At 37.2% G+C, this 24,973-nt stretch overlaps 1 protein-coding gene across 2 annotated transcripts; it reads left to right on the top strand.

Moving 5' to 3' along the window:
• Nucleotides 1–783: 783 nt before the first annotated feature.
• Nucleotides 784–21,648, top strand: LOC116720824 (neuronal acetylcholine receptor subunit alpha-3-like). 2 transcript variants are annotated; one of them, XM_032564277.1, is made up of 8 exons: nt 784–1,510; nt 12,917–13,056; nt 13,716–13,760; nt 15,453–15,562; nt 16,244–16,451; nt 17,099–17,710; nt 19,140–19,412; nt 20,749–21,648. In XM_032564277.1, the coding sequence occupies exons 1-8, from the start codon at nt 1,453–1,455 to the stop codon at nt 20,872–20,874; spliced, it is 1,572 nt and encodes a 523-aa protein (XP_032420168.1). In that variant the 5' UTR covers nt 784–1,452; the 3' UTR covers nt 20,875–21,648. The 2 variants fall into 2 exon arrangements, with proteins under 2 accessions (XP_032420168.1, XP_032420167.1); XM_032564276.1 differs by having other exon boundaries at nt 19,137–19,412.
• Nucleotides 21,649–24,973: the final 3,325 nt, after the last annotated feature.

Here is a 24,973-nt window from a genome sequence, read left to right as displayed (position 1 = left end):
TAGTGATGACGTCACTTGATTGTGCCACTTGAGCTGTGCTCTGTGTGCTTTTTTAAGGTGTCAGATAAAATGGGGGTGAATTCAAATGCGTTTAACGTTTGATTTTGTTTGAAACAAGCAGTGGAAGGCATGCAACCTTTTCCTTGCAATTATGTATTACTTTGACTTTGTCTATCCTATAAAAGTATACTAAAGTTTGTGGAAACTTCACAAAATGTAAAAAAAAATATATAATAATAACAATAAAGAAATCTTTAAAGAGGGGATTTTTCCCCAAGGTACTTTGTTAATGTTCAGGGATAATATTTTATTTATTTATTTATTTATTTATTTATTTATTTATTTATTTATTTATTTATTTATTTCGAACAGACTTTAAAACAATCAAAGAGAAAATAAAATAAAATGGAATGAAACAAACTTAAGAAATAAAATATGAAAATATGGATAATATTTGCAATACTTCTGCTAAAAGTATTGTCTAAACGTGGTTTTAACAGCAACGCAGCCATTCTGACATTTTCTTTTCTCTCTCAAAACGCCCATTAGTTTTTCTTTCCCCTCATTTTCTCAGCTCGGCTTGGGGTCTCATCTTGACTCAGTTTGTTAGGTGACGTTAAACCGAGCGTGAAAAGTCAGGGACTAAAATTAACCCAATCAGCCTAATCTAGGAGCTTGTAAACAGGGGAGCGATGAGACACGCAGCCTCCTCTGCGCAACGCGGCGCAGTGCTGCTGTTTAGTGGCTGGGAACAGACACGGCACTCTTCATTGAACCTCAGCTTGTGACAGTTGTGACGTGCGGTGATTGTGATATTATTAATAATTACCCATGGCAGATGTGAAGTGAAAAGGAGTTTAAAAGTCCGTCCACAAACCACAAACAGCGGTCGTTCAAACTTATTTGCGTGTCCATGGTACTAAAAAGAGCTTTTTATTTTATTTTTCTCTGCTTTAACAAGTCATCGATTTTAACATCTGCCATCACTTTTTGGAGAGACTTTCAAGAACTCGATAGCATCAGAAAGGCTACACTTTAGAAATTAATGATATTAACAACAACAACAACAAAACGATAAGAGAAGTAATTAGATTTTTTACGAAGTTTTAAAAAACTAACCAATCCTTTTTGTTGTTGTTTTGTGACACTCCTAAATATAAACTAGAAGATCTGTCCGCTCCCGGATCTAATTTCCTCCCTGTGCTTAAAGTCGGAGTGGATGCGCCAGAGGGGAGATGAGCGCTCATAAGGGAGGGACGAACCAAGTCAAGTTTGGAGGAGCGCACGGCCACAGTGAGAGCGACGGCACCAGGGGAGACACGGAACATCTTCTCCTCATTCTGTTCCATCTTATTTCCCCCATTGACTGCACTGACTGCTGTCCTGGTCTTTTTATTTTTTATTTTTTTGTAAATAAAGGGGGATCCTTGATTGGGCACACAGGAGGAAAGGATGACGCCTTCCCTGGGGTTGACTTTGATGTTTCTTCTGATAGATTTGCAGACTCAAGGTAAGTGGTCTTTGCCTAAAGCAGGACTGCAGATCGGCTAGATTTTACGCTTTCAAAGAGCGATCACGAGTTCAGATTAAATTGATCGGGTTAATAAGCAATGTGTTACGCGCTCTGTGCGCTTGAGTCTGTTCAGCACGCATCCTTTCTTCATGACCACGAAGAATCCCTCCTCTTAAGTTTTGTTTGAATCTTTTAGTTGCTGGAAGTTTTAGCCTCTTGCTTCGCGTTTCTTCTCAAATCTCTTTTAAATGTAATTTCCATCACCAAACAGCCCCATTTAGATCCTAATTATTAACATTAAAACTGCTCCCCATTGACACAAACTGGGTCACTGAAATGGAATACAGAATGGCAGTGAAGGCAAATGAATTTTGATGAATGCAAATTTTGCTCCGAGGCAAGATTTTATGAAGCCATGCAGATTAATAATCTCTTTAGAGGACGTGTTCTCCATGTCCCCCCTCACCCGCCCCTCTTCCCCGCCCCCGTGAGGTGCTGATTTATACAGGGCACATTGTTTACTCTGGCAGAGGGTAGATGGGATGTCTTCCGTCAGGAGACTGAGTCAGCTGAAGGCATATGATATAAAACCTTCTCACAGCGCTGAATGTCACCACATAAATATGATGACCTTAGTTGCGCACAGTAATAGCTAAAATATAAGAATAGCTTTTGGAAAAGATGAGAGTGTTTGCACATAGATTTTTAAGTCACTTGGATTTTTACACAGAGTTTTTCTTGAATTTCTTGTGAAATTATTCGACATAAGAAGAAACGAGCTGGTTTGTTTTCAAGAAAATTGAGACTTGTTGGGGGAAAAAGGGGGTCAGTAACAGGGTTTTGACTGAAGGAAGACTAAAGAGTCAATTTTGAAAAAGAAAAAAAAAGAATATCTGGAAAAAGTCATAGCATGAAAAGGAGCAAATGTATGGAGTCATTACATTTGCTCCTTTGTAATGAGGAGCACAAATAGACTGATGATGCCAGGTAGAGGTGAAGAGAAAGAAGGGATCAATGGGAAGAGTAGGAAAGAAATTGGATCATCAGGTCAAAAATGAAAGGAAATGAATACGATTCGGGTCTGGAGAAGAATTTTAGTGAAAAGGTGGGATAAAGGGAAAATGATCTGAGGATCCTGGAAACCACCCAGAATCCTAATCGCTGACCACTGCTGGAGAAAACTTGTTTCTGAACTTCAGGAATGTTTGCAATGTGGAAGCATGTGGAAGCAACGTCTCATGGTAAACATTTGCTCCTGGGGCAAAAACAGCAGATAACTGATTCGTCACGGTATTTCTTCTGGATTATCATCTTTCACATAAACCCTAAAAAGAATATTCACTCTTTCTTTCTCTGTCTCCAATGGTTTGGTTCACTCTTTTCTCTAGAGAAGAAAAGAATGAAAAGAATGATTCATTCATCACCGTGGCAACTGAAATGTTGTCCCTCTGATTTCAGACACAAGTCCTCTTGGAGTAATTCAAACCACAAATTATTTTATTTGTCGTTTGTACTCTATTGTAGTTGATTATATAATGAATTAACTACACTGATGGAAATCAGTTGCCTTCCCTTGTATTAAAGGTACCAAAAAAAGAGACTCCAGAAATCATTTTTCATACAAGTGTGTGTTTTGTCACACTTTTTTCACATTACAAGTAAACTTTTTGTGATATAATATTTGTTGTCTTTTGATATTGTTAAGCTCCAGTTTCAGGCAGTAATTCTGCATTTTCTTGCCTCTCATTTTTCAGTTTTATCTCAAACTTAGTGTTAGTGTTCATGTTTTTGCTGCATGTTTGTTTTGATGGGTTCTCTTTCATTGCATACGTCTTAAGTGGGCTCACTTCACAGCCATATGTTTTGTTTTTCATGAATTTAGTTATATTTAAAAAGTGCTGTATTTTTTTTGACTCTGCTTCCTTTAGTATCAAATTATATACACTAGTACTGAGGTTTAAATGTATCTGAATGAGCGAATGAATGAATTACTGAATAAATAAAGGAGCAGACCGACCCAGAAGAAAACATGATACACACCAATGCAGAATCCCAAAGAGAGAGAAACAAAAGCATGTGAATAATTTCTTCTGACAAAAGCAATTAAGGTCTCAGTAATGATCCAGTCATTTAATTAACGGTAATGACCACAAATGAATGATTAACACTCAGAATGCAGGAGCTGCTCTTCAGAGTTAGTGGTGTTACAGATAAATTTGGAGTAACATAGAGATATTTTCTTTTAGTGTAATCTTTATCTTCCAGCTATAGAAAACAGACAGTCCCTCGTTCTCCTCAAGCAGAACTTGTGCACTCAACAAACTTTTTCACTGCAGGAAAATGTTTGTGTAAGTCCATGGAAGAGTATGCCACGCTCATGTATTATGCAACATCAGACCACAGACTGATGCACTGCGATTGAGCGATCAATGTGAGGGTTGTTCCTTACATGAAAATAGACATCACATCCTGTTCTTCACAGCCCGATGTAGACATGGAGGATGTTTCACTGTGTCTTTTATGCACATTTAATTACAAAAACAAACAAACAAAAAGACCAGAAACAGAATATCCATAGATGGCGCACCGCAACGACGCCTGAGGTGATTTTAAAGTTAAGCAATGTGGGTATGTTTATCTAAATGCTCATTGTGTTGAAACAGAGGCATTCAGATTTAAATGCATGACTGATGATCCGGTGAGCTGTGTTTGTATGTGTGTGTGTTTGTGCAGTTGTGTGGTAACAAGGTTAAAGTCAGTATTTATAAAGCAGCAACACAGAACAAAAGGGTGTGTGGTATTTTTTTTTTTTTACAAACTGAGTCACAAAGGTATATCCTGCTGCAGCCCTCACAGTTTCACTGCCACTCAACTTGCTGGTTACATCAGTTTACATTTTAACACAACTTCTTTAGATGCCACATTTGAGACTGGTTTGACTTTGCAGATAATTCTGGAACCAGAGTAAAGACTCTGACTCATTTAAGGTTTGATTTAGATGTAATTGTGATCTTCCAATGGGAAAAGCAAAACAGCAATATAACAAAAACAATACAAAGCTTTCATGAAACCTTTTTAAATTCAAGTGACCTACTATTCAGATAAGCTAGCTTATGGGAAATTTCAATTTGTCATTAATAATTTGTGGCATTTAGCAAATAGGTGATTCTGACTGATCTGAAACAAAATAAGTTTAGTGTGATTTCTCTTCACACAGTAAGAAAAAAAAAAGTATCATTTATTCACTGCATATAAACATTTGGTTTCAACTTTAAGCTTCTGAATTTGAAGAAAGTAAAACACAAATTTTAAAAATCCTAAAGATCTCTCTTATTTTTTTGCATTTTACCAAAATAAATCTATCTATCAATTTCCATACAAGTTTCATCCTGATAAAAGTAGGAGTATTTATCTTTAATGATCAAAAGAGAAAAGCTATTATGGACAGCTTTTCTTGGAAGGATATAAAGAGACTAACCTGCTGAGTTTGTGTGCTGCATTTATTTAACTTCTCTGTTTCTTTATACTCTTCTTTTACAATCTTAAGATCCCAGCACAACACTTCACTCACAAGTCTCCAAGGTTCAGAAGCTGTCGTCTTTTTGTTCTTCAGCTTTGTTCTCTTTTCCTCAGGTTTTCCTGCTCAGCTGAATTCCTTGCGTTTGCTACCGGCGTGTTTTTATCATAAATATGCATTGTTTTGTGAGAGATGAAGACCTCCTCATTTATGCCCATCTATGCTTACCTCCCTCTGTGTGTCTCTCTTACTCACTCTGCTTTAAAAGCATTTGCACGCTCAGGGGAGAATGGAGGCCAAATGGCTCCCTATCGCAACCCTTCAACACGACCCATAAAATGTTCTCTTGTTTTCCGTCACTTGCCGCAACTCATCCTCCACTTCCAAATGTCAGCAAGACTGTAAACCACGTTTTCCTCCCAGTAAAAGCTCGAAAGATGCAGGAGGATCTCCACACATCCTGTGATTTAATCTCTTCGGGTCAAGTTCAGGTCAAATTGGCTCTGAAAACATTTATTTTCCCTTTAAATATTGGAATGTTAACATCTACTCAAGGACGCAGCACTTAAATTATATGCTTTTTATAATTGCTGCCTAAACTCAAACATAACATTTTCTTGTCTGAATCAGTTTTCACATATAGATCCAGAACTAAGCTGCTCATGAAGCCTCCATAACTTAGATTGGCTTTCTACCCTGATTTTGACATTGCCTGCATGTTGAGTTGAATCATTGAAAATATATAGTGGAGTGCTTTAATTTTAGATGCTCTGGATTCTAATTTGCCACAGCTACAGTTTTCTCATATCTTCTGTTTCATTCCTCTGCATCTCCACTCATTTTTTGCAAGCTTTACTTCATCTATCTCAGCTAATCCCAACAACGAAGCTGCAGCACTATAAAAAAAAAGTCTGGACACTGATTGGTTGCACATATCTACACTATATCAAACCTACCGTTTGATATAGTGTACTTGGTGGAAAATACAGCAAAAACAAACGAAAAAGTTGAAGTTATAACAAATGTTGTAGCTTATATCAGGGATCTGTTGTTGATCAGACAAAATGTGTGCCACAATGCAAGTTGATCATCAAGACTCAGGACTTTTGGTAAATATCAATGTATGCCCCACCAGATTTAACACAGGTGACACAAAAAAAGATAGCTGCAATACTCACAATTACATGAAGAAACTGAATTGCAATGGAGGAACTAAATAACTGAAAACAGAAGCTGATTTGTCTTGTTTGTTGAAGAAGAGTGGAAATTACAATTAGACTTCCTTTCAGGCAAAGATGTGTATATCTCCATGTTTCTGTTCCAGCACAAATGATTCAAATGACTGCGTGCCATCATGTGCTGCAGAAGCCTGTTAATCGCCCATTCATGTAAGTCTGGTATATATACAATGTGAAATAGTTCAAGTGATACAGGTTTTTATTTTTTGTAAAACACTGCATGTATAGAAATTGATAATTAAAGTTTAAAGGCTCACACATGGTTAGAGATAGAGATAAATCTTTATTGTCATTGTCACAAGAACAACGAAATTTAAAAGGTGCCATCAGTCAGTGCATATGCTTAAAAACAAAAAATAACTATCTCACAATTCACACACAATGTAAGAATTAACAAATAACTGGTAAAAAAACCCCCCCAAAAACAAAAACTAATAAATAAGAACAGCCACATTCTCACATACATCATTCATGATGATTAATGGTTGTTTTTGATTGCATTTAGTTTTGTTATTGCTATTGGGTAAAAACTGTCTCTGAGACGGTTGGTTCTTGTTCTGGTTGCTTTGTATCTTCTGCCTGAAGGCAGCAGTGTGAACAGAGAATGTCCGGGGTGAGAAGTGTCCTTTGTGATGTGTTGTGCTTTTCTTAGACAGCGGTCGCTGTGCAAGGTCCTCCAGTGAGGGGAGAGGGCAGCCAATGATTTTTTGGGCTGTATTCACAACCCTTTGGAGAGCTTTCCTTTGAGCAGCAGTGCTGCTGTTGTACCAATGTAACATGCTAATTTACTAAAAATAAAGGTCATAAGAAGAACCTCCACTGTGGCAAGAAACCAGAGTATCATTAGAAACCTACACATTTATGTAGAAATGCATGAACTCAACGCAAAAGGTCCAGCAGTAATTCAATCAAAGAGTCTTAGCAGTGGTTCATTAGCTCCTAGCTCAAGGTTGGTAGATACATAATGTTTGTCTGGAAACATTTACAGTTAGAAACTCATGGAATCAAATGGAAATGCATTTCCTTGACTTACTAATTACTCCTCCACATATCTTTTCCACAAAACATTTCCATCCTATTCTGAGCTCCTCATGGCCATTGAAAAAAATCACAGACAGCAGTGACCTGCACAGTTTTCAAAATGGCAAAAACATCAACATGTTCCATATATTTTCATTGAAAGCAGTAAAACTTAGTGTAGCGATCTTATTTTCGAATTATGTTTCTCAGACGGGCTGACTGCTGGCTTTTCACAAAACCCTCTATCTCTCTATCTGTGGAGAAACTGTCGATTATGTAAAATAAAACACAGATCAAGTCAAAATGTCAAAACACTGAAACTGTGTTTATGTTACTAGACCAACTAAATAACATTCCGTGGATGGTTACTATTTTTTGGTTTTGAGGTGGATTTTAGTCTTTCAAAGTGTATTAAGAAATTTATTGTCATTTTGTGACAATAAATTTTACAAAATTTATTTTGAATAATTTCTGTAATATTTCAGCCTAGTGTAAAGCAAAGTTTTTTTTAAAGCAAAAACCTTTTAAGGTATCATAAATGTGTTCATAACTCTCCGCAGTTTTAAAGACACACTGCAATGATCCTGTATGGAAAACTGTCACAAATATAAAACAAGGCAGACATAAAAACTGAATTTTGCCTCAAGTTTTGTGAGGCATTTCTTTGTCAAAAGCCATTTCCAGACAAACACAGTAGAAGAAGAATCTAATGAAAATTGTGGCAAAAATTATGAATTGAGAAAAGAACAATTTGAGAAATTTGAGAAAAGAACAAACACACATTGTTCATTTTCATCTTACCTGTTGACCAAACTGTTGAATTGTTACAGATCCATATTTATATAGCATTACCTGCTTTTGTTTTTATTCCCCTTCAACTTTTAAAGTAACATTTTTATGTGGAAATGCCAGAGATTGGCTGCTTATGCAGTGTGAACCATTCATGCTTCCTTTGCTCTGCTCCCTTGATCACCTCTTCGGTAGAGGAAAACAAAGCTTGATGAAATTGATTTGTTCAGCAGCTCAACCATGACTGGTTGTAAAGGAGGGTTAGTGAGCTGTCGGCTGCTAACTTCTTCAATATAGTTAGGTACACGGACATGAATATATTAAAATCAGTATTCCTATTTTTAATGTTTGCTTACTGGCAAATAATTTCACATTTCAAGTGCTTTTGTTTCTTGATAAAATATATGTACTCTTTATCACGACATGTGCATTTATCCAGGTGAAATAATAGATACTTCAACATATGAATTATTGATGGTAAGAAGTAATTCACCTGTGGCTGTTCTTCATATGGTCTTTTTTGATTCTCCACTTGAAAGATCCTGCTCTGTTAAATATCATACGTCCATATGATGTGTGTGGATTTAGTCAGTGGGTGTTCAGCAGAAAGTAGCTCTCCTGTATATGTGAAAGCAAAGATTAGACATCATGGCAGCATTTTTTCTTTATTTATTTAAAAATACAGAATATCTTTCCCTCTATTTTGTGTCATCTTGTAGATTCTTTTCCATAACTTTATATGACAATTTAATGTTTTTCTCTGATTAGCTGGAATCACCTCCGAAGTTTTCCTGCTTTTTAAAACTCCATTTAAAGCAGCGCTGCCACATACTAAGCGTCTATCAGACAGCAGGCTCAGAACTCTGGATTCAAATAATCTCCTGACTGACATCTTAAGAAGGCTTTGCTTTCAGCTTCTCTCCTCTCCTTTTTCACTTCTTCTTTTCATCTAGGAGGTTTTTTTTTCTGTTTTCATTTTTATTTTTGGTTAGCTCTTGTGTTGTCTCTGGAGGCCTGCCATCCAGAGTTCATCAGCAGCAGGGTTCATGGTGTCATTGTTGTGTGCAGTGCTGAGAGGTTATCTTCTGTGTTTGAACTTGATGAAAAAAGGCTCGGCAGGATTTCATCAGCAGTCCATTCCAATTAACTCTATTCTTTTTGCTTTTATCTTCCCCGGCTTAATTTCGTCCAATGATGATAGTATTTTAAACAGTTTTGGAGACAAACACTGAAAGCGACCCAAGATTTTTTTCCATATCATGGTTTCTATTCATATTTTCTTTTAGTTTTCTCTGCTCTTTGCTGCCCATCGTCAAAGGAACAAGCCTTTCAAATCCTTCCACCAGAGTAGTTTTTTGTTATCAATCCAGAAATAATGGGGACACCAATGCGTAATTTTTACCACAGTAAAAAATTACTTACAATATGTATAATTTGTATAGAAACCTCTAAAAATATTTGTGCATGTGCAGAAACAAGAAACTGAATAGAAATAGGGTAAAACTGAAGTGACAATGTTCCTTCAGTCACTCAAAACAACCAATTACCAGGAGCATTATCAATGTAGATGGGTAAAAACAAAAACTGCCAGATGATTTCTTAAAAACAAGTGACAGGAACACTTGTTTATTTATTCCACAACTTTATAAACACAAAATAGGAATAAATCTGGCCTATGCAATATTTTGGTCTCAGGAGGTTTAATTAGAGGACATCAGGGCATTAAACAGATGCTAAAACGAAACATCCGCAGATACCTTCACTGAAGATGAGTCACTGTTTGTACATTGAATATCACTTAGAGAAAATCACAGCAGGGTTCTAATTTTAGTGTGACTTTGTTAACTTTGTGATGTGAACTAGTAAAAACTCACCTATTGGAAGAAATAAAACTGTTTTTATTGGTAGCCAATAATCTTTAACCCCTCACAGTAACGTTACTTAAGACTATAATTATAATATTTTCTTGTGTAGATCTGCGTTACTGATTTTTACTAAAAAATGTCCAGCATTAAGATAAGACCTTAACAGCACCTTGAGTCAATTCTGGCAGCTACTGAGTAGTTTAATAATTCACAATCCAAGAGATTACCACATTCACAGAGCGGTGTTGAGTTTGAACAGCTGACAGTGATCAATGCCTTCAACAGAACAACCGAGCCAATGAAAGCCTTTTCACCAAACCCGAGGCCTTGCAGAAGGAGGAATGCAGCACTTGTCAGTTGCTTTAATAGTCAGCAATGTCCAGCAAAGACTGAATCAGCTGGCTCTAACATGGTTTTGTTGCGACTGCTCCTCAGTATCACCACTAAAGGGTTTTATCCTTTTCAAGGTGGAAAAGTTCTTCTTTCCCACTTTGTCAAAATGCATGAATACTCTTGGATAAAAGGGGGCAGAGAGGAGGGTCTTATATAAAATCAATCTTTTTTGCTTTCACCAAGTGCCTCCTCACAGAGTCCCCATCCCTGTGCCTCCTCCACTCAACTCCTCCAGATTAGCGGCAGCAGCAACTAGCAAACACCTGGTGGAGCTGCATGTCTGCTGGGCTTGTCATAGAAACAGTGAAACGCTCCTGAGGATGGTTGTTAACTGCATAATGGAGGAGTATTGTTGTGATTAAGTGCTGAAGGCAGAGTGTCACCTCCCTTAAGAGCAGGAGCTTTTTAAAGAGACAGCGGCCAAATTTAAGGCATTTAAGTTGATTTACATAGAATATACAGTATATAAGATCTGAATGTAACACAGTTACTTGATTGTGCTATGAAATGGCACTATGTGCCTGGAAAAATAGGTACATAGGGCCTTTGTACTGTACACCCCATACATATTTCAGATTCTCAAGTTTCGTTTTCTTTTCAATATTTCAGATGTGCTCAACAACAAAATGTGTGGAAAAGCAGGTTTTCCTTGAATATCAGGGGTCCTCAAAACCAGTCCTCGAGGGCCGGTGTCCTGCAACATTTAGATGTGTCCCATGTTCAACACACTGCAGTCAAATGGCTGAATCACCTCCTCAGTATGCAGTCATGTTGCTGCTAATGACCTCATTATTTGTCTCAGACGTTGAGCCTGAGACGCATCTGAAGCCTGCAGGACACCGGCCCTCGAGGCCCAGTTTTGAGATTCCCTGGTTTAAAGTCACGTCCCACAGAAAAATCAGCCAATAGGTGAATCAGCAAATGTCGTACAGCACATAGGTAGGTAGTGCATTGTGAAACAAATAGCTGCATCTAGCATTAAATCCACAATCACTGACATGCAATCATTGCATGGGTTTAATCATCAAAACACACAAAAAATGAACGTGAAAAGAATTTAGGTTATATTGTTTGTGTTTTACACAACCAATATATAGGTTATATATTCTGATATACTAATATATATATTTATTGATATCATCACTAAATTACTTGTTTGCATCTGACTTGGCTAAATACCCCTATGACCAGTCACCTCTGATCCCCGACAGACATTGTGATATTAATGCAGATATTTAGAAAGATATTAACAAGCTATCGTGTTTAAAAAGAGCAGGAGTGATCCCTAATGTAATTCAGCTGCATTCAGTTTTTTTGGAGTCAATTGTAACACTCACGTCTTTCTCAGCATTTTAGATTTCTATTACTAAGCTTTTCTTTGAGCATTCGTTTCATTTTTACACACATAAAAGTTTTAAGCTTTGCTCAAAGAAAAGCTAGTAACAGAAATCTAAAACACAGTGGAAAAACTTGAGAACGTAATTGGTCCTCCCACCTTCCATGCTTGCACCAAAATAAAAAAATCTTTCATATCTTATCCACAGGCTATAGGCAACTTCTCTTCACTGGGCCAAAATAGCTTCTTCCCCTTGGTTGACATCCTCACATTGTCCCTGAGGCAACCTATGTCAGGACAATTTGTAAATACAACTGCAAATATTTTTTGCTAAATGTAGTCATGAAATGAGCCATCCAGACAGATACACACCTATATTAGGTTAATCGTGAAATATTGTGACTGAACTCATCGTACAGGATTAATCAGGAGAAGAGAGCGGATATGCTTGTCAGAGCTTATTTCACTGTTATTTACTTCTTTTGTAAATACTAATCCCAGACATACTGGGTATTTTAATACCTGCTCAAATAAATATATCCAAGAGTTGATGTGTGCCTACGCAAGGCAGAGTCTCCTGGTTTGACAGAGTTTGTTTTGGAGCTGTTATGAAGGAAAGAGTGAAGAAAGTAAATGTTGGAAATAAGAGGAAAAACTAAACAAATTTCAGGATACAGATAAAGGTACTCTGTTAAATCTATACTGGTATTTATAGGCCATGTAAAAAAAAAAAAAAACTAAATTTACATAAAATATAATGAGGCACCAATAGAGATGGTCGGGGTAAGAATTGAGTAAGGCGATAATTTCCCTAAGATGGTTTAACAAAACTAAAACAAAGAAAGAAAATATATCTTTATTTGTTTTGCTCTTCAACACTAAAAGTTATCCCTCATCTCAGACTTGCTCAAAGAAAACTTTTTACTCTGATCTCAGCAGTGAAGAGATACACTAAAGAGAACATTTTGCAGATGTTTCATCAAATATCATAAAACATTAACGGCACAAATTCAAAAAACTCATTAATGAGAAGCTGCATCAAAATCAGAAGACGAAGCCTGGCTTCAATCAAAGTCATCCCCAACGTGACTGAATCTGATTAGATGGGCTATAGAGGACTGTGGAGGATAGCTGCAAATGATCAGGTTCTCATTGAACTCTTTTCTTTATTTTTATTTTTTTACATTTTTGGTCGCAATTTGCTCTCTCTACTCTCTCTTTCTTTCTTTCTTTCTTTAACTTCAGACTGTGTCGCATCCAAAGCGGAGGACCGGCTCTTCAGGAAGCTTTTTAGACGGTACAACCAGTTCATCAGACCAGTGGAGAATGTTTCTGATCCTGTTACCGTGGAGTTTGAGGTCTCCATCTCGCAGCTTGTTAAAGTCGTAAGTTTTTCTCTTTTGGAGACACACATATCAGAGAATTCAGTACATCCATGTGTCATGTTTTAACTTATTCTTTGTGTGATGATCAGTCTTTGTGAAAAGGAATGTGTTTTTGGTGATCATCACATTGCCCAGCTTTTGATAAAAAAACTAAATAAATAAAAAATAGAAGCATTGATAAAAAACCCTCAATGTTATTCTAGTCTTTCTATAGCTTGTCCAATTTCAGAGACTTACGTGGATCTGGAGTTTGCTATGGCGATTTGTGACTTGGTGGCTGTAAGTTTGTATCTGAAAGCACTTTTTTGTTCAAATCCCTCAAAAGACAATCTTCAGAATAGGAGACAAAAATACCTGGAAGAAACTTTTCAGATTGGACTCAAATGTAGTTAGATCTGCATGCTCAGCAAGGTGAGATTAAACTGAAGGCGAGTGAACTGACCTGTGTGTGCGCTCTGATGAATGTGTCACACCTTTTCAGCTGAACAACCTCTGCACCAGAAAACACAAATTGAAAGAAGGGATTGTTTTTTTTTGTTGTTGTTGTTTTTTTTTTCATTTTTGTTCTCTGTAAATCCCTAATAATTCCTAATGTTGTTGTTGGGTTTTCACAACAACAACATCTAACTTTCTTATTTGCCTCTGTTGTTTCTGTGCAGGATGAGGTGAATCAGATCATGGAAACAAATTTATGGCTCCGACATGTGAGTTCACAATACACAAGGATTATAAAAACTTTTGTCACACACTGTAAGTCAGATGCTTATATTGTATTACAAAAATAGAAATAAATAATAATACTATTTAAATATGCATATCCTTTGAAAAAGTACCACAGCTCACCATTAAACGGGGAAAAAGGAACTTTATGATGAATTGAAATTTACATCATTACATTTTGAATGTCATTTATTTAGATTTCTCAGATCTATACAATGCATTTTGTTGATACTTTTGATACACACGCTAATCAGAAACCAGTTTCTTCAACTTGTTCCAAATAACAATTTAGCTAATCAAGCTCAGCATTTTGTTTTAATCTCAAGTAAAACACCAGCTGGTTTCTGTGACAGTAAATTAGCCTTTTGATTGAATCTCAAGGCCACAATAATCTACAATACCGGAGCCCATCGAGAATTATCCTGGCAATCATAATGCAAACTCGGTGGATGGATAAATGGAAAAACCAGTGTAGCATGAACTGGTTAATTAAAAATCTTCCAGGTCATGACTGAGCATTAATCTGTCTCGCTAATGAAAGAAAAGAAAATTCATCTAGAGCGACATCCAAATAGCCAAGACTAATGGATCCACAGCTCATAAAACGTTACCTGCAGGTATTTTGGCAGAATAAGTGAACACATCGATCTGTTATTTGCCAGTGAAGAATTTATTCACACTGTCTGAGCTACTCGCTGTACAGGCATGTCTACTGTTGGTAGCTTCATTCTTTTAAAAAAATTGGAACCAAGAAAATCATTTTTTCACAAGTATTGCAGGGGCAAAAGAAAGAATGATGATCAGTGAGATCTTACTGCATGGTGTTGGACTTACATGGCTGTCCACACTGGAGAAAAAGTTCTGATTGCAAGTATTTTTTTCTCATTTACAAAGAGATGCAACGTCTTCAATAAACAATAAAAAAATTATAATGTTTATGGTATCAATATTATCATTTGGTTTTATGAGAATGTGGTTTGGGACTTCCTGAATATGTTTCTTTTATGTAAACAAAAAGTCTCTCACACAGATTAAAACCTTGTTGGAATGTCAACTTTTAGGCTTTACACTGGTTACACTGTATCATCATCATTGGATCTTCGTCTTTCAGACATTAATTATATTTCATATCCTAGCAAGTTTAGCTGCTTTGTCAACTACCCTGCTTCATATGAAGGCCAGCAGTAAAATAGGAGAATAGGAGAAAAAAATACCTGGAAGAAACTTTTCAGATTGGACTCAAATGTAGTTAGATCTGCATGCTCAGCAAGGTGAGATTAAACTGAAGGCGAGTGAACTGACCTGTGTGTGCGCTCTGATGAACGTGTCACACCTTTTCAGCTGAACAACCTCTGCACCAGAAAACACAAATTGAAAGAAGGGATTGTTTTTTTTAGCTGCTTTGTCAAATACCCTGCTTCATATGAAGGCCAGCAGTAAAAATATAATTCACAAATTCTCAAAGAATCCTAACACTTAAGCAGATCCTTGTAACATCATTTTAGGAAAATTCTTAGAATTTCTGGAATTATACAGCCAGATAAATTCCCAAAGCGAACTGTTGTACTACAGATGTCAAACCAGAAGTTGCCAACACAATCTTGCAGCCACACATTGTCAAGAGAAAGATATATTAAAAAAACAAGAAACAGCAGTGTTTGATTTTTCTCTTCCAGATTTGGAACGATTACAAATTAAGATGGACGCCAGCAGAGTTTGATGGGATTGAATTCATCCGAGTTCCCTCAAATAAGATTTGGAGACCTGATATTGTTCTCTACAACAAGTGAGGCTTTCATCATCATCAGAGTCAGAATTCATCCGTCTGTACTGACATCATGTTGAAGTGACAAAGAGCTATGTGTGCATGATTATTTATTGATTACTATTAGGAGCAAAAGCTAAAACAGTTGTTCAGTGTTTTGAATAATTTCAAAACAACTTGATTCTAATTTATAAAGTACGAAAAAGTAACTACAAGTGCAATACTTTGATTCCAATAAATAAGACCTGAAGTACTTCAAAAGTTGGTCACAGCTTAAAATTAGTTTTATGTCTAAAATACTGTATTTCATACCAAGTATAAACAGAGCAGAACACACTCAAAAGAAACTCAAATAAAAGAATAAAAATAAAACAGATAAAAAGACAAATTCACTGGAGTATGTTGATGTCAGTTTAATAGTTTAAATTAGTAATATTCTGCTCAATTGTTCAGTTACTTTGTGTTATGTTTTCTGCAGCCTCATTTGGTCTTTATTGCTGCTTACAATAAAGAAGCACATTCCACACATAAACTTTTTCTAGCCTAACATTTCTTCTTCTGTGCCTCCATTTCCTATTTTTCCTCTTATTGTTTGAAACAATTCCCTTTCTCCCATCTTTGTGTCCTATTTTAATCACACTTGTGTCGTGTCCTTTGATGCCCTGGCTGTCTTGGAAACGTGTTGATACTGCTACCTTGCAGTGCTGTGGGTGACTTCCTGGTAGAGGATAAGACCAAAGCATTGCTGAAGTATGACGGTACGATCACCTGGGTTCCTCCTGCCATTTTTAAATCCTCATGCCCAATGGATATCACCTACTTCCCTTTTGACTATCAAAACTGCTCCATGAAGTTTGGCTCCTGGACTTATGACAAAGCCAAGATTGACCTTGTACTCATTGGATCCAAGGTCAGTACGTGTGTCAATTTCCAATGTTATGTCATAAAACTCTTTAATGATTCACCATTTTCTTCTTTTTTAAAGTGACTCTTAAAACAGACATTTTTGCTCCAACCATAAAATCCATCAGTTTTCTTTTCTAAATGCTGCCAGGACTCTGCTGCTCTATTTCCATTTAGTTTTTCCATTAGTCTTCAATCAGCTGTTGACAAAACCTCCTTGTTAAAGGTTCATAAAATTATAAAAACTAATTCCTGCAATTTTAATCTGAGTCCAGCTTCAGTGTAGTTAGTGAATTAGAAAAATAAGTTGATCTGTTTAATTTAAATGCCAGCTTCTGACTGCAGACCAATCACTTACAGACTCAAAAGACAATTTATTTTGCAACTCCTTACATGACTACATGTATACCTTACGCAGCAGAAGACCAAGGAAGCCTATCAGAATCATTAGTCAGTCGGTTCACACTCGACTGCATTGCTTCCATACTTTTCACGAGACTTGTGGGTTATTCAGTGGCTACACTTTGATCTTACTTTCTTTTTAACATCCAACAAACAACGTCAAACTTTTCTATGATTTACGCCATTTTAAAAATGAATATCTGTTGTTCTCGTAGTAGATCATTCAGCTTGGAAATCCTACTCATCTCCTAGGTAAATCTCAAAGACTTCTGGGAAAGCGGGGAATGGGAAATCATTGACGCTCCGGGCTACAAACATGACATCAAGTACAACTGCTGTGAGGAGATCTACCCGGACATCACGTACTCCTTCTACATCCGTCGCCTGCCGCTGTTCTACACCATCAACCTCATCATCCCCTGCCTCCTCATCTCTTTCCTGACAGTGCTGGTTTTCTACCTCCCATCTGACTGTGGAGAGAAGGTCACGCTCTGTATCTCCGTCCTGCTCTCCCTCACTGTGTTCCTGCTCGTGATCACAGAGACCATCCCCTCAACATCACTGGTCATCCCACTCATCGGAGAGTACCTGCTCTTCACGATGATCTTCGTCACACTCAGCATTGTCATAACCGTGTTCGTGCTGAACGTGCACTACCGCACGCCCATGACACACACCATGCCGTGCTGGGTGCGGTCCGTGTTCCTCAAAGTGCTGCCCAGGATTATGCTGATGCGTAGGCCGATAGATGAGGAGGGTAAGGCCGGGTGGTTGGACGGCAGTGGGGAAGCAGGAGGAGCTGGAGGGGGAGGAGGAGGCGGAGGAGGGAAAGGACGGAGGAAGAGGAAGAACAGCTTGATTCAGGTACGAAAATCTTACCCCACTGCATAGAAATTAGTTTTCTTGAAGTTTCTCGTGCATCATTTTGGGACACGTCAGATTCTGGACCACAGTACCACCTTCTGTTAAAAATAATAACAACATTCTCCTAAGCTAATTTTTTGTTGAATCTAAGGTAATGTCAGAAAAAACCAACAACAAAAAACAGATTTGCTGACCTGTTCAGAAATATTTACATTTCAATGTATTTGAAAAAGAAAGTGATGTAAATGGATTAAACACAAAATATACTTATTTTAAAAATAACATAATAAATAAATAAAATTGCTAAAAAAAAAAAGAAACTAATTTTTGGTGACAAATGTACAAACTAACCGTAATAAATAATTACTACTTCTTGATGAAATATATCCAGGAGGCTCCTTGTATCCAACTACTAGTCTTTGACATGACTCGGCCCAAGACTTTACATTTCTTATTTCTCAGCCAGTCCTTGGTGCACTTCCTGGTTTATTTAGGCTAACTGGATCAACATACATGTTTTGCAGATGGTCTGTTATTGTTCTTGAGCTGCCTGTGATGATAAGCTGCCCAGGTTGGTTGGCTTCAGTTTAAAAAACAAAACCCAAAAAATAACTGTTAATGAGAAACTAAAAAATAATGTTTTGCTCAAGTTTGAACTCATCAGAAAGGCAGGAAAACTTCATGAAGTGTAGCAGGAATCTCCCCTCCTGGAGTTTCACCAGGAAGTACCTACAGATGAAGTTTGGACAAACAATCTTTAAAGAGCCACAGCCAGTTATCAAAAAACTGTCACAAAACAGGGAATTAATGTTTAAAGACAGACTTTTGAATCTTATTGTTTTCCAGTCGCAGCTGACTCTCCCTATCATCCGCTCGCACACCAGATGCCCTTGTGTCAGGTGTGATCTAATCAATGAGAATGTAAACAGTTTGTCAGCATATAATGAATCAAGCTAAAGCCCTTACTTTCCAAGACTCTTTGGTGTTTCTGTGAAACTGAATCAGCAGGTCGATTTTTCTTGTGCAGTAGTTCAGCCAAAAGGTGTGCACACATTTTCATGTCATTAGATATTTGGTCTGTTGTTGAATAAAAAGTGTGTCCTGCATTTCATTTAATTAAATTAGCACGTGGGATAATCATAACATGCAAATGAGGGATTTCTGATAATGTGTTATTATTCGCTGTTTAAGCAGAAGACATTGGCAGGAATAGTTTTCTGGGGGAATAATCAATAAGCTCGTTGAGAAGATTCTGCTTATCGATGTTTTAGAAAAATCTGTTCTTAAGATTCCCTTGTTGATGTTGTACAGCTAAGGTGATAATGTTATGCCATCATTTCGTTTTACCAAATCTGAAATGAGTGATGTGTTGTCATCCAAGATCTTTCCCAGAGTCTAGTTTCTAGTTGTGCTTGTGTCCCTCCAGCAGGTTGGAGAAGGTTCCCTCAACTGTCTGGAGGTTGGTGGGGACAGTAAGCTCATGGCCATGGAGGGCTGCACTGGCAAGAAATGTCCCTGCCCCTGCCAGCATGTGAGGGAAACCCCAGAGACACCAGAGTCTGGAAAGGTGCCTCGTCAGCTGAGTCCACAGAACATAAACACGGTGATGGCCTTCTCCGTGGTGTCGCCCGAGATCAGACAGGCCATCGAGAGCGTCAAGTACATAGCTGAGAACATGAGGAGCAGGAACAAGGCCAAAGAGGTGCCGTGTTTTTCCAGCTTATCTGAATTTTTGGTAACGTAGAATTTACTCTTTACTGCCTTTATGGTTTAAGTGGTCTATTATTATGGTACAGTAAATTACAGAAGAGACCGTTGGTACTATGTGGGTTTATAAACTGGAGAAGGAGTCTGGCAATGGACTGGTGGAAGGTTTTATGAATTTGTGTCGTAAACTTTGGACATTCAATTTTTAAAGATAAACAGGAGATAGCTATTGGACTGGTCTATCACAATGCAGAAAAACAACTTGCGTAGGGTGACATAGTGCTACAAAAACTATTGAAGAAACCCACAGATTTGTGTCAAAATAGTGTTTCTATTTTAGATTTATTAAATAAAATAATTCATATATGTTTTACCGTCTTGTACTAAATACTACAAGATGTTAATTAATAGGCTACGAACCAATTCAACCCAGAGATGCTGATGAGGAAAACAAGAAAACTGTGTGTATAGCACAGTTGTCTTTCATCATTTTAAATGTATTTCTGACATATTGCCATCTTGCCATGTTGCTATTTTCACCATTCTCTATTCTCTCTACAGGTGAGTTCATTTCACTTTCTTTCTCACCTTACATTGTAACATCAACTCAATGCTGTTACAATGAACAGCATATGCTGTACATATGCCAGTTTCCTGCTGCAAAACTGCACTGTGTAGATTTTCTTAATAAATCTTAAAAATGATGCAGTGTAGAAGAGATACAGCTCTTTCTATTGTTTAAATATACTGGTTGTGTGTACAAGGTAGTAGAAAATAAACACTCTGCCGGGGTTCTTTTGCATAATGTATTTATGCAAAAACACGACATACGCACTGAAGGCCTATGGGAGAGCAGCATTCAAAAACTTTCCTAAATTGATGCAGAACCTAAACTGCTCTGAGAGTTAACAATGGTTCAAGCTAGAGCAGAGTGTGCGCTTAAGGCTTTACTCCCCTGTCTGTGGGCTATAAATGAAGAGGATGGAGTTTCCCATTGGGGAGCAGAAGTGCTCGATACGAAAAACTCAGGACTCAGACGGATTTCTCAAAATGCCTGTAGCTGTGGATTGAAATTATTTATCATATTTATTAATTCATGTGTAAATAATGTATCAAATTTATGTTGACTCATGAGATTTTTGGCAACTTTCTCCTCTTTTTCTTGATTTAAACATTTTCCGTCCTGCTATAAAGTTGATATTTCAATCTTGAGTCACCTGGTTCCTGCTTACGGTGCACAACATATTGTCTACAAAAGAAATATATACATATTATTTCATGCATAATACCACAAGTGTTAGTTTTGTGTTTTTGTCTTTTTCTACTTACAGGTAGAAGACGACTGGAAGTATGTTGCTATGGTCATTGACAGAATCTTCCTCTGGGTCTTTGTGACGGTGTGCGTCCTGGGAACCATGGGCCTCTTCATCCAGCCCCTTTTTGGTTTCGTCTCGTAACCGTTGTAAAACTCAGGGTTCTCAGCCACATTGTGACAACCAACACTAAGAGAACTCTTTTTTCTCAGTCAACTTATCACTGGATGCAGTCCTGAGCCTTAAAGCATCACTGGATGTGCTGGCTTTCCTCAATAAAAGTATTGCAAAGTTAAGAGAAATTTTTAATTTCATTTGTTGGTGTACTGCAATATGGTAGCGAAGATTGTAATGTAGTTATTGTATATATCTGATGACTGCTTATTTTTACCAAAGTGATTATCTTAATTTTCCCCTTGTTAGGATCATGTAAAATTTAGGATGTAGTGGTTCTTTCAATGATGTGGTAAATTTAGATTTTTGGATAGTAGATTAATTGCCATAACTGCTTAAGTTCTTAAAAAAAACGCAGCCAGAAATAACACAGCTGGGCTGATATTTAATCTAGGTTGTTGTGTTTTAGTTCTGATTTATATGTGATGGACATGCACGTAAATTGATTACAAGTGTAAAATGTGAAAAAAACTGCTGCAGAAAAACCACAGCCATTGAGTCAGGGAAATAATTTGTGGATTGTAGAATACATACACAGAAGAGAAGGCTGTAATGTTTTAATGACTTGGTCAAACAAAACAGAGCCATGTTGCTCTCCAGTTGGGTTACATAAAATAACAAGGTAGTGCACCAGCAACACCACTTAGAAGTTGGGTTTTAATGCGGGCCTCTGACACCAACCGTGCAAAATCGCAATGATCAGGCTTTCATCTTATATTTTAAATGAGATCGGAACATATACCTTTAAACCAGCGTTTCCCAATTCCGGTCCTCAGGCCCCCCTGCTCTGCATGTTTTAGATGTGCCTCTATTCCAGAGCAGCTGATTCAAATGATTGCATGACCATCAAGTGCTGCAGAAACCTGTTGATCACCCATATATTCAATCCAGGTGTGTAGCAGAAGGGAAACACCTAAAACATGCAGGGCAGGGAGGCCTGAGGACCGGAATTGGGAAACGCTGCTTTAAACAAAATGAGTGATTTTGATAGAAGATTATTCTGGTTTGGGTTCAAATCAGCAGCACATTCAGTGATACTTAAGAGTTGAACATCATCCAATATTTGCCAGTGAACTGGAAATTTTCAAAACAAGCACATGACACAAACTCTCTGTGTCATGCGCTCTCTAACCTGTCAAACTCAGCCATGCATCCACCATCCAATGAGGTACTCAACTGGATAGCTGTAACACAAACTGCTCAAGTCTTATTGTGAAAGGCAATTCTAATTATTTGTGGTTTTGCTAAATTTATGTTCTACTTTTAAATTTTGGGCATTACCTGCAGGACTTTTTTTTTGTTTCTGGCTATTTAGTTATTTAATTATTTATTTATTTATAGTAATTACAAAATATGTCATTAATGACGCCATGTCTGGTTATTGTTTTATAAGCTAATTGAATGGCCTTGTAAATGCTCAGTGAAATTATGCTTGATTAGTTTCTCTTAAAATAGCAGCCCATTTATGATTCCATCAGAGGGCTCTTAATGCCCAATTCTATGGCTAATAATTAAACCCTTTTTTTATGTCGCTCAGGATTAGTCTTATTACTGAACTCAAAAGTGTATAAGATGCATGTATGAGAAAAATGACGAACGCTTTCACCCCAGAGCTCGGTGATACAGTGAGTTAACGATTACTGTAACTAATAATAACCCATGATTATCTTTTCTCTATGTGTGAATATGCTTGGATTTGTACAACAGGATGTGTGTTTCCAGTTAACTCTGCAAAAAGCACCAAAAGAGAAAAGAAATTAAAAAGGCAAAAAGCAATACAATCATTTGCCTTCGATAAGGTATACTGCACTCACAGGCCATTTTAGTAGGTCCACCTTTTCATTTGCTTACTAGAATTAGCACAAATAATGCATCAGCCAGTTACAGAGACTCAATGTGTTTGGGGTTCTAGATGTGGTAAATTTGACTTGCTAAAAGGTCAGCACCCAAATGGCGATTAAAAGGGATTTTAATTACTTTGAGGGTGACAGGTCATTAACAACTATCTCCCAAGTTTACAGAGAATAGTCTGGGAAAGAGAAAATATCAAGTAGGCGCCATTAATGTAGTAGATGAACATGAGAAACTCAGAAAAGAAAGTTCAGACTGGTTCGCAACGACAGAAAGGTAGAGGTAGCTCTGATAACCCCTTGTAGCTACTAACGAATGAAAACTACAGTCTCTGAAATCACAACTCATTGACCCTTGATGCAGATGGGCGCCAGCTAAAAGAAAGAAAAGGAGGCTAAAATTCACACAGGCTTACTGGAATTGGCCACAATCGATTGGAAAAGTGTTGGCTGGTCCACTGAGTCTTACTTTCTGTTTTCAAAAGGGGGTCCAACATGGTCCTGGCAAGGTGTACCTAATAAATAGGCCAGTGAGTGTGTAGAATTACCTGTAAGTACAAAAGTTTGTCAAACCAAGTTTTGAGGAAAAAGAAGAAACGTTTTATGTAAAAAAAAAAAGGTTATTTTTGTAGAAATGAGTGAAATCTGAAAACAGTTTCTACTAAATAAAACATAATGTAATATGAACATAGTCATGATTACATAGTGTTGACATCTTTGTTTTATTTTATGACATGATTGACTTTTGACATTACTGCCATCTGGGTTTTCTTGAACTTTTCTGGAAAAGTTCAATGTTTTATTGTCATCTTTCAATAATGCTGATCATGTATTAAAGATTTGCCGTTCTTTTTTTTTTTTGCTTTTTACATTTTTTAACAAGGATGCATTACTGCCAATTTCATCATCCATAATAAATATGGCATTTTTCTCCTTTTTTTCCTCTTATTACAGTACATTTTCAGAAATATTCAGTTGATAAATACATTTTCTGTACATAAACATGTAGACACACTTAATAACTATAATCAGAAGGAGTACATTGACAGCTTTAAGCCATTTCAGAGCCACCTGAGCTATAATTAAGCCTCCATGCAAAAGTTCTAATAAAACCCTGGACATTTTAGAGCTATTCGGCCATAACATCTGTGTTAAAATAAAATCCATCATTAAATTTGACATTGCCACATCATCATATTTGTGAGTCAAAGGGGTCACTTGCTCAGCTGCTGTTGTAGTCAACTATCACTGTCTGAAACATAGGAGACAAATTCATTTGCAATTGCCAACATACAGTTTTATGATGATTTTTTTCTGCTTACATCTCTTTTTCAGTGAAATTACATAGTTGTAACACATCACTCATTTGTTTTTACACACATTTTCAAACATTTGTTGCTGTTGTTTTACCTTTTAAGATGCTATCACATTGTTTTCCTACCTTTCCGGGTATGCAGCTGTATTAAAAACTGAGTACTACATGGCTCTAAACATAAGGAAGTGAAAGCCGTTATGTAGAACATCAAATCCTATCACGTCTTTGGAGCATGTGGGTTGTACTTGCTAAGCCTCCATTTTGAATAATGCATGTGTACTGGAATTACGGGAGAGTAATTCAGCATGTTCTGCTGCGTCAGGATGGATTACATTACTATTGTCACGATGATACATTCTTGCTTTAATTATTTATTTGTTTGTTTTTCATATTTAAGAATGAAAGGACCACCTAGAAAGGTTCAGTTTGGGGTTATACAAGTCAGATAATTATTATCCCAATAATCATATATTAGGCCAACCTCTTTCATTTTCAGTTTCAGGCATCTGAATATCCAAGGTGAGTGAAAATTTAACCTTGCCGAGTCCAGCTCCTTCAGTTTTCCCTCCTCTCAAGTGTCTGACTGACGTCTTAGTTAGCCTTGTGATTGATGGCAAGCTAGTAGCTCGTTCAGGTTTGTTTCTCCAAAAAATACTGTAAGCTTTCCAGCACCCGAAATCTTCACTCTCCGCTGGTCTGATAAATGACAACTTTACCACCCCTTTCAGTGAGCTACTTCTTTCTGCCTGAGTTTATTTGTGATGCTTTCTATCAATTTCAGCTGTTTGCTCACCTCCTGTCAGCAGGCTGGATGTTTGAGCAAACCCACCAGGCAGACACTCCACCTTACTAAGCAGAAACTGGCTTTCTTTTGTTTCTGGCTTTCTGAGGTAGGCTGAAGGGC

Source organism: Xiphophorus hellerii, chromosome 5 (genome assembly GCF_003331165.1).
Source record: "Xiphophorus hellerii strain 12219 chromosome 5, Xiphophorus_hellerii-4.1, whole genome shotgun sequence".
In the NCBI taxonomy this organism is placed as follows: domain Eukaryota; kingdom Metazoa; phylum Chordata; class Actinopteri; order Cyprinodontiformes; family Poeciliidae; genus Xiphophorus; species Xiphophorus hellerii.
Note: the sequence above shows the minus strand (reverse complement) of the source record. Positions and strands in the feature narration are given on the sequence as shown.

What these genes read in the sequence shown, in the direction of transcription:
- LOC116720824 (XM_032564276.1), top strand. Translation starts at nt 1,453, where the DNA reads ATGACGCCTTCCCTGGGGTTGACTTTGATGTTTCTTCTGATAGATTTG. An exon ending in TCTCGCAGCTTGTTAAAGTC is followed by an intron (nt 13,057 to 13,715) that starts GTAAGTTTTTCT and finishes GTTTCTGTGCAG; the next exon opens with GATGAGGTGAATCAGATCAT. An exon ending in GATATTGTTCTCTACAACAA is followed by an intron (nt 15,563 to 16,243) that starts GTGAGGCTTTCA and finishes GCTACCTTGCAG; the next exon opens with TGCTGTGGGTGACTTCCTGG.